The 8,992-nt window shown below is 49.6% G+C and overlaps 1 protein-coding gene across 1 annotated transcript; it reads right to left on the reverse strand.

The window, feature by feature from the left end:
• Nucleotides 1–7,498: 7,498 nt before the first annotated feature.
• Nucleotides 7,499–8,488, reverse strand: LOC144278018 (olfactory receptor 52R1-like). The gene has a single exon (XM_077839115.1). The coding sequence runs from the start codon at nucleotides 8,486–8,488 to the stop codon at nucleotides 7,499–7,501; it is 990 nt and encodes a 329-aa protein (XP_077695241.1).
• Nucleotides 8,489–8,992: the final 504 nt, after the last annotated feature.

Consider the following 8,992-nt stretch of genomic DNA (forward strand, 5'->3'; position numbering starts at 1 on the left):
CTAGAACACACCCGTGGCACCCGCAATAGGGCACAGCTGGCTCTTCAGCTATGGGGGGACTTTGACCAAATCCTCCAGGCCACAAGGGCCCTTATAAAGGAGGGCAGGGGGCAAGGAAGGCGCGGTACTGAGGCCTACGAGCAAGCCCGCAGCTTCCAACACGATCTACTCATCCACAGGATGGGTCACGGGTTGCTGCACAACCCGCCTGTGGCCCTGAACACCCCCACCAACAAGAAACCCTCACCCCCCTAGCCCTCCGCATGACGCCGCTTATTATTGCAACTCTGAATACCAGGGGCTGTAGGATGGCTCTCCGCAGGTCCCAGGTGCTCTCTTACCTTCGGGAAGCAGGGTACTCTGTAGTTTTCCTGCTGGAGACCCATACGGACCCGGCTGCCGAGGCCAGGTGGCGGCTGGAGTGGGGGGACGGGGTATACTTTAGCCACTTCGCGACCTGGCAAGCTGGAGTGGCGACCCTGTTCTCCCCCTACCTACGGCCCGATGTGCTAGGGGTCACTGAGGCCGTGCCGGGCCACCTGCTGCACCTTCGAGTCTGTATGGAGGGGCTCGTGGTTAATCTTGTTAACATCTATGCCCCGCAAATGAGCTCCAGGCGGCCACAATTTTATCAGCGGGACTGGCGGCAGGTAAGCTCCCTCCCACCCGCGCTTCAGACCATCCGGTGGAGTGCGGGTCCACTGCTCTATCTCGGCGTTTACCTTTCCGCCACGCACCCTTCCCCTCCGGAGAACTGGCAAAATCTAGAGGGCGGGGTGATAGAGCGGATCCGGAAATGGACGAGGCTACTCCGATGTCTCTCCCTCCGAGGGAGAGCACTGGTGCTTAACCAACTAGTCCTGTCCACGCTCTGGTACCGGCTCAACACCCTGGCCCCGGCCCCGGGTTTCCTGACCCACCTCCGGAGATTGATTCTAGAGTTCTTCTGGTCAGGAATGCACTGGGCCCCTGTTGGAGTTCTTCATCTACCCCCGAAGGAAGGAGGGCAGGGCCTGAAGTGTCTGTACACTCAGGTCCGCGTTTTCCGCCTCCAGGCCCTGCAGAGGCTCCTTTATAGTGCACGTAGTTCGACGTGGAGCATATTGGCGCACGCCTTCCTGCGCCGCTTCCAAGGGCTCCGATACGACCGGCAGCTCTTTTATCTTTGTCCGAGGGGTTTTCCGCGAGACCTCTCCGGGCTGCCGGTCTTCTACCAGGACCTCCTCCGGACCTGGAAACTGTTTTCAACGACCAGGTCCGTGGCGGCCACAGAGGGGGCAGGTCTCCTCGCGGAACCCCTGCTACACAACCCCCAACTCCCCGTGCAGGTGGCGGAGTCCCCCTCGGTGTGCCAGAGGTTGGCCCTGGCAGAAGTCACAAGAGTCGGAGACCTCATGGACTATGACTGTGGAGACTGGCTGGATCCCCTGATGCTTGCTCAGTGCATGGGGCTGTCGAGGCCTCGTTCTCTCTGGGGTGTACTTCAGGAGGTGAAGGCCGCTTTGCTGCCCGCTGCTTGGGTTTATCTCAACTGGGTCCTGCACGAGGGCACACCCCGCCCATCTTCCACCCCAGGCCTGCCAGACCTTTTCATCGGGCCCCTGCCCCGTGGACCCAACCGAACCCCCCACCCCTTCACCATGAGCCGGCTGCATGAGCTGCAGCCAGTTTGTTTCCAGACCGAGCCAAGGAAATATCTATACACGTTCGTTCTCCAAACCCTTCACGCCCTCGCCCTCGTGTCCCGCCCCGATACAAAATGGCAGGACCTCCTGCCACATTTGGAGGGTGAGGAGCCCCGGTGGACCAGCCTATATTCCACCTTGGTCCCGAGGCCTGCCTGGGATATAAGTTGGTGGCTCCTTCACGGAGCTGTGAGCATGGGTGTGTACTTGGTGCAGTTCACCCCTATCCCAGACACCTGCCCCTTTTGCGGTGTGAGGGAAACCCTGGCACACATATATCTGGAGTGTGCCAGGCTGCAGCCCCTATTCCAGCTCCTCACCAATATTTTATTACATTTTTGGTTGCACTTTCCCCCTCACCTTCTTATTTATGCACTCCCTATCCATGGCCCCACAAAGTCACGGGATCTCCTGGTCAACCTCCTAGTCCGAGCTAAAATTGCCATCTATAAAACCAGAGTGAGGAGGTTGGCCGATGGAGTCTCCTGTGGTTGTGGGGCCTATTTCCAATCCTCGGTGCGTTCACGTATCCGGGCAGAGTTCCTCTGGGTGGCGTCCACTGACTCCCTTGATGTCTTTGAGGAGCAGTGGGCACTGTCCAGGGTTCTCCGCTCAGTGTCCCCATCTGGTTCCCTTTGTTTGACCCTTTGACCACACTCCTGTCCCTGTTATTTCATTAGTTGCCCCCCAGATTTATTTGGTGTCCGAGTCCTCTGGTTCCCCCTCTTAGGCTTTGCCCACCCACTTCCCAGATCCCAATAGGATAGCTCTCCTGTGGTCATCTGTCCCCACCCTATCACAATACAGATATCATTTTTGTATTCAAAGTTATAAATACTGGCTGTACACTTGTCTGATTCTAAGTAGGTTTTAGTAAAGCAGTTGGTCAGCTTCCTGAGAAAAGATTCTTCTCAGTAAGTGCCCATTCAAGAAGCCCTTAAGCCAACAATGAACTTGGAGACACCAATCCATATCTGAGCTTTCCCAGGAATGTGGCTTGGCTGGGAAGGAACTCAGTCATGTGTGGACATGTGACTTGCCCAGGGGACTTCAAAACTCCATTTTGTACCTGGACTTTGCATAGGAGAGAGCAGCGGGTCTCCACCCACAAGAGAATGTCTATTTAAACCCCTGGGAAACCCCTCCATTTGGTCTTCAGCTGGCTAAAGAGAGAGCCTCTCCACCCCTAAAGACACCTGAAAGAAACTGGAACAAAGGAAAGTAACTAGAGGGGGTGTGAGTGATTGCTGGACTCAGACTAGAAGGAGGTTAGTCTGTAAAAGAAAGCTTACTGGAACTGGTGAGGTTTTTATCTGTATTCAGTTTTATTACCGTACTAGACAGACTTGCGTGGTTTTTTTTTTTTTTTATTTTCCTTGGTAATTCACTTTGTTCTGTCTGTTATTACTTGGAACCAATTAAATCCTACTTTCTATATTTACTAAAATCACTTTTTACTGATTAATTAATCCAGAATATGTATTAATACCTGGGGTGGGGGGAGGAGGCAACAGCTGTGCATATCTCTATCAGTGTTACAGAGGGCGAACAATTTATGAGTTTACCCTGTATAAGCTTAATACAAGTTTGTCAAGGTTCCTCCCACACTCTGAACTCTAGGGTACAGATTTGGGGACCTGCATGAAAACCTCCTAAGCTTACTTTCAGCAGCTTAGGTTAAAACTTCAAGGTACAAATTAATTTTACCCTTTGCCCTTGGAATTTCCACTGCCAACACCAAACTTTAACTGGGTTTACTGGGAAACGTAGTTTGGACACGTCTTTCCCCCCAAAATCCTCCCAACCCTTGCACCCCACTTCCTGGGGAAGGTTTGGTAAAAATCCTCACCAATTTGCATAGGTGACCACGGACCCAAACCCTTGGATCTTAGAACAATGAAGAAAGCATTCAGTTTTCTTACAAGAAGACTTTTAATAGAAGTAAAGGAATCACCTCTGTAAAATCAGGATGGTAGTTACCTTACAGGGTAATTAGATTCAAAACATAGAGAATCCCTCTAGGCAAAACCTTAAGTTACAAAAAAGACACACAGACAGGAATAGTCATTCTATTCAGCACAGTTCTTTTCTCAGCCATTTAAAGAAATCATAACACATACCTAGCTAGATCACTTACTAAAAGTTCTAAGACTCCATTCCTGTTCTGTCCCTGGCAAAAGCAGCATACAGACAGACATAGACCCTTTGTTTTTCTCCCTCCTTCCAGCTTTTGAAAGTACCTTGTCTCCTCATGGGTCATTGTGGGCAGGTGCCAGCGAGGTTACCTTTAGCTTCTTCACCCTTTACAGGTGAGAGGATTTTCCCTCTGGCCAGGAGGGATTTTAAAGGGGTTTACCCTTCCCTTTATATTTATGACAAGGTTAAAATTGATTTATTTAGGGTTTGGACCCCATTGGGAGTTGGGCATCTGTGTGTCAGGGACAGGCACACTTCTGTAAGCTGCTTTCAGTTAAGCCTACAGCTGTTCGGAGACGTGGTTCAGACCTGTGTCTGGGTTTTCAGCAGACTAGGGGGTCTAGCTCATACCAGGCAGGGCACTGAAGTCCTAAGCTGACAGGGCAGGAAAGCAGGAGCAGAAGTAGTCTTGGCACATCAGTTGGCAGCCCCCAGGGGGTTTCTGTGATCCAACCCGTCACATCGAGCTTCCATCAGCCGTTTACGAGAGAGAGCTGATCTCTGATAGAGTTAAACCCCCACAAAGAGGAGTGGAGCCAGGCAGGGAGGGGTCCACAAGATGTTCTCTTCACCCAAATGTGGCTCCTCTGCCCTCAGTGTTTCCCAAAGTGCTCTGGTTTCGGGACTGACCCCGCTGGACTCCCCTGAAGGAAATGTTTCCTCAACCAGTCAGGACTGGTTTGGGGTCAGGACGAGGATTTCTCTTCTCCTTTGGAAAGTGCTCCCCAGAACTGAAGAGGCAGGAAGTCCCTGTTTTAGTAGGTTTTGTCCCATCTTCTCTCCCTGTGTTCGTTTAGGTCCATCTCTCCCTTTCCTTTTTAACTCACCCTCCACCCCCCGCCAACGCCTTCCTCTCTCTTCCACTTCTAATGTGCATCCCATCCTATGTACCAGTTACAAGCATACAAAGGGCTGTTATTCCATCAACTTCAGTGACAACTGAAGGTGTAGTAATGTGAATCGCTGCATCTGAGAGCTGATCTGGCTGGGCACGAAACAGTGCACATTAGTCTGGTTATTAATCCAGGTAAAACAAAGTCCCTGGCCATTACCGTCAAGCAGCCTGAAAATGCAACCTGCTTGGTAGTAACCTGTACGGTAGGACTGGTTATCAGGTGGCAGCTTCATAGACAGGGCTGGAGGCTGCTCGAAAGATGTGGGCACTTGGAGAGCAGCTGCTGTTGCCCTCTTCCATTCCATAGACTTTGTGGTTTTGTTGTGGTGTCAGGCTTGCTACAAAGCTGCAGTTCTATGGAACAATAGGTACCTCATCTCCCATGGATGGGAACGAAATGTGCGACTGATGAAAGCTGAGGATCTCCAGGCTGACATTTTCAACCCAGGAACCAATCCCTGCAACAAACCCCGTTGTTAGGACATAGATATTCAGGCCTGTCTGTAAAGGCCTCTACTCTAAGAATTTAGGTGTATTCTTATCACTTGGCTAGTTATAGAGGTATAAAAGAAAGAAAGAATCAAAATCACTGTCTGCCAGTGTAAGGGCCTTCTCTTCCTGTGACAGTCTGAGGCCCTGTGCTTAGGTTAAGATCTTTGGCTAAGCAGCAGAGGCAGCCGTAAGCTGGGAAGTGAACGGTCACATCCCCACATTCCAAATTTGTCACATTGAAAGAAGGTGCTATTGGGCTGTTAGGATACAATCCTGTCCTGATAGTGCCTCCAGAGAAAGGGAAGTGCCTAGAAGATGTAAAAGGAAACTTAGTCTGATAGCATCCTGTCTGGAAAGAACTCACTTATCAATAGCTGGGATGTGAAATCCTCACTTCTGTATTGTTTTTCATTATAGTTCCCACTTTGCTATTGTTTGTCTGTATAATCTTTGTCTGGTTCTGTGATTGTTTCTGTCTGCTGTATAATTACTTTTGCTGGGTGTAAACTAATTAAGGTGATGGGATATAATTGGTTACATAACCATGTTGCAATATATTTGGATTGGTTAGTGAAATTTTCAGGAAAATGATTGGTTAAGGTATAGCTAAGCTGAATTCAAGTTTTACTATACAGTCTGCAGTCAATCAGGAAGTGGGTGGGAAATGGGAACAGGAAATGGGGTTGGGGAAATTGGAATCATGTTTAGCTAAGGGTAGGAATGGGTTAGGGTTAGCCCTGACAGAATGGGGGGATGGGACCTTATTGTACAGCCTTAAATAATCACCAGAGTGCCTAGAGCAGATCCTGTGTGATAAGGAGGTTTTTGCTTTACTTTTCTTAATGCTTAGTCTCCTAACCATAGTTGTGCTATTATCTGACAACAAACCAAGCTTTAAATCCTAACATGCTTGAACATATGCTTAGTAAATGCGCTGAGAGGTAAGGCTCTGTGGTGTCAGAGCTGGGAAGGGGGACACTAAGGAAGGAAACTGGAATCATGCTTGCTGGAAGTTCACCCCAATAAACATTGAATTGTTTGCACCTTTGGACTTCGGGTATTGTTGCTCTCTGTTCATGCGAGAAGGACCAGGGAAGTAAGTGGGTGAAGGAATAAGCCCCCTAACACCCGTTGCCAACGCTGCCCACATATCTAGCATCAGAGAGTATCAATAGAGTATTTATTAGATGGAGTGAGAACTGGCTAATTGATAGGTCTCGAATGGAGATGTCCATGGGGAATACTCATCCAATTAGGGGGATTTTCTAGTGGTTCACATGGGTTCTTAAGCACCTAACTTCCACTGATTTGGGCTTCTAGGCGCCTGGATGATGAGCTAGAGATAGACGCCTATTTCCACATGGGACTGTCCGCTATGAGCCCTCTCCTGGAGCGAGGTGCCTAGGACAGGTCAGCACATTTCCTTAGGGACCCAAGAGAGTCGTGGGGGAACAAGATCCAAAATCTCTGCTCTACCTGATTCGGAGCGGGGACTGAAACACAGGTCTCCCACGTCACACATGTGTGCCCTGAACAGCAGGCAAATGGCTTTCTGGGCGGAGCTCTCAGTCTCCGTGGCTGGAGCTGTTCCAGTTTGCACAAATAAACTTTCAGTGGACCAGGGATTTGAAAGTGGGTTTCCCAAATTCCAGGTGTGGGTGCTAAACCTCTGGGCTGTGGGATATTCTGAGGGTGCAAACACACAGATGCACATTCAACCACACACGGAACTACATGACTGCATGTACACACACACACACACACACACGGACGCACATGCACACAGACACACACACAGATGCAAGTGCACATACACATGGGTACACAGATCTCGACAGACAAACACATGGACCCACGTGCACACATACACGAAGACTCACATACACACACACACACACACACACACACACACACAAAATATATCCCTGACCTTCACGGCCCCATTCAGGAGGTGTGGTCTGAGAACCCCTAAACGATCAGGGCTGCTGGGGAGAAAGGTGGGTCAGGGAGCAGAGCCTTGAAGGAATAGGGGGTTAGGGCGTAACTTGTACATAGACCGATTCCCCACTTTGTCACACTGACACAGCACAGCAATTCCAGGAAAAGATATAATATCACTCTGACTACCATGTAAGTGATTCAGGGAAGGGGACCCATCACCATATCACCAGCCAGCTCTGCATGGAGCTCGGTCTGAGAGCCAGAGCACCAGGAGAAAAAAATAGGTTCCTTAATGAGTGCAGGGCTGGAACAGCCTGTCCCGGATCTGTTTGGTCCTCACCCCGTAGATGATGGGGTTTAGGATGGGGGGCATCAAGAGGTACACATTGACAATGAGAACGTGGAAGTGCAGGGGCACATTCTGGGCAAATCTGTACATGAGGGAGAAGAAGAGATTTGGGATGTAAAAGACTAAGATGGCACAGAGGTGGGAGATACAGGTCTCAAAAGTCTTGAGCCGGGCATTCTTTGTGGGGAGGCTGAAGATGACTCTGAGGATCTGGGTATAGGACAGGGAAATAAAACTCACATCCAGACCAATCAAACAGAATACCACAAAGAGACCATAATAACTGCTGGCACGGGTGTCGGCACAGGCCAGCTTCACCACAGCCATGTGGGCGCAGTACGGCTGGGGGATGATGTTGGTTTTGCAATATGGCCACTGCCTCACTAGGAAGGGAAAGGGCAATGCAAGCATGCCACCCCGCAGCATCATGGCCAGGCCGATCTTGGCCACCACAGAGTTTGTCAGGATGGTGGAATGTCTCAGGGGATGGCAGATGGCAACGTAGCGATCAAAAGCCATGGCCACGAAGATCCCAGACTCCATCACTGAGAAACAGTGAAGGAAGTACATCTGGGCGAGGCAGGCACTGAAATTGATCTCCCTGGAATTGAACCAGTATATTGCCAGCATTTTGGGCATGATGGTTGTAGATATGACCAGGTCAGTGATGGCCAGCATGAAAAGAAAATAGTACATGGGCCCATGGAGACTCGACTCTGTCTTCACAATGAACAGGATGGTGAAGTTCCCCAAGACGGCTATGACATACATGGCGCAGAAGGGAATGGAGATCCAGACATGGGCTGCCTCCAGGCCAGGAACACCCAGCAGGATGAAGGTGGAGGGGTTGGTGAAGTCAGTTGTGTTGGAACCTGACATGGAGTAGAGGAGAAGGTGTTCTACTCTGAGGCAGAACGGTGTCTCCTGCATGTACATATGTTCCCCTGGCTTCCTGTATGTGCCCAGGCTCTATGGTGATGGTAGTAGTACAAATTCCTGGATGGAGAGACAATGTTAATATGAGATACAACATACGCTATTGGAGGCTGTTCTCATGGGTGAGGCAGATTGGTCGCTCTTCACAACCTGAAAAATTATATTTTCATCATTCAGATAAATGTATTATGAACAACTGACTCTACTAATGCCAATTCCATATTTTATGGGGCTTCTTGCATCAATAATTCCTACATTTCATGGTCTGAGAAAACTTAATAGGCACCAGCAGTAAACATGAATGTGGATACTGGTTATCCATCATCGTTCCTTAATGCAATGAAAGCCAGGCTAACAAGTCCATGCTCTAGGGAGTTCTGCATTCACCTGATTGTTCAAAATCTGACAGTGGGGAAAAAACAAACCATTGCCAAGATATGTGCCAAGTGAAAATATTCCAACTGGAACATACCTCAGGGAAAAAACCTGGGAGTCATT

The sequence above is a fragment of the Eretmochelys imbricata genome, chromosome 1 (genome assembly GCF_965152235.1).
Source record: "Eretmochelys imbricata isolate rEreImb1 chromosome 1, rEreImb1.hap1, whole genome shotgun sequence".
NCBI lineage: Eukaryota > Metazoa > Chordata > Testudines > Cheloniidae > Eretmochelys > Eretmochelys imbricata.

What these genes read in the sequence shown, in the direction of transcription:
- LOC144278018 (XM_077839115.1), bottom strand. Translation starts at nt 8,488, where the DNA reads ATGCAGGAGACACCGTTCTGCCTCAGAGTAGAACACCTTCTCCTCTAC.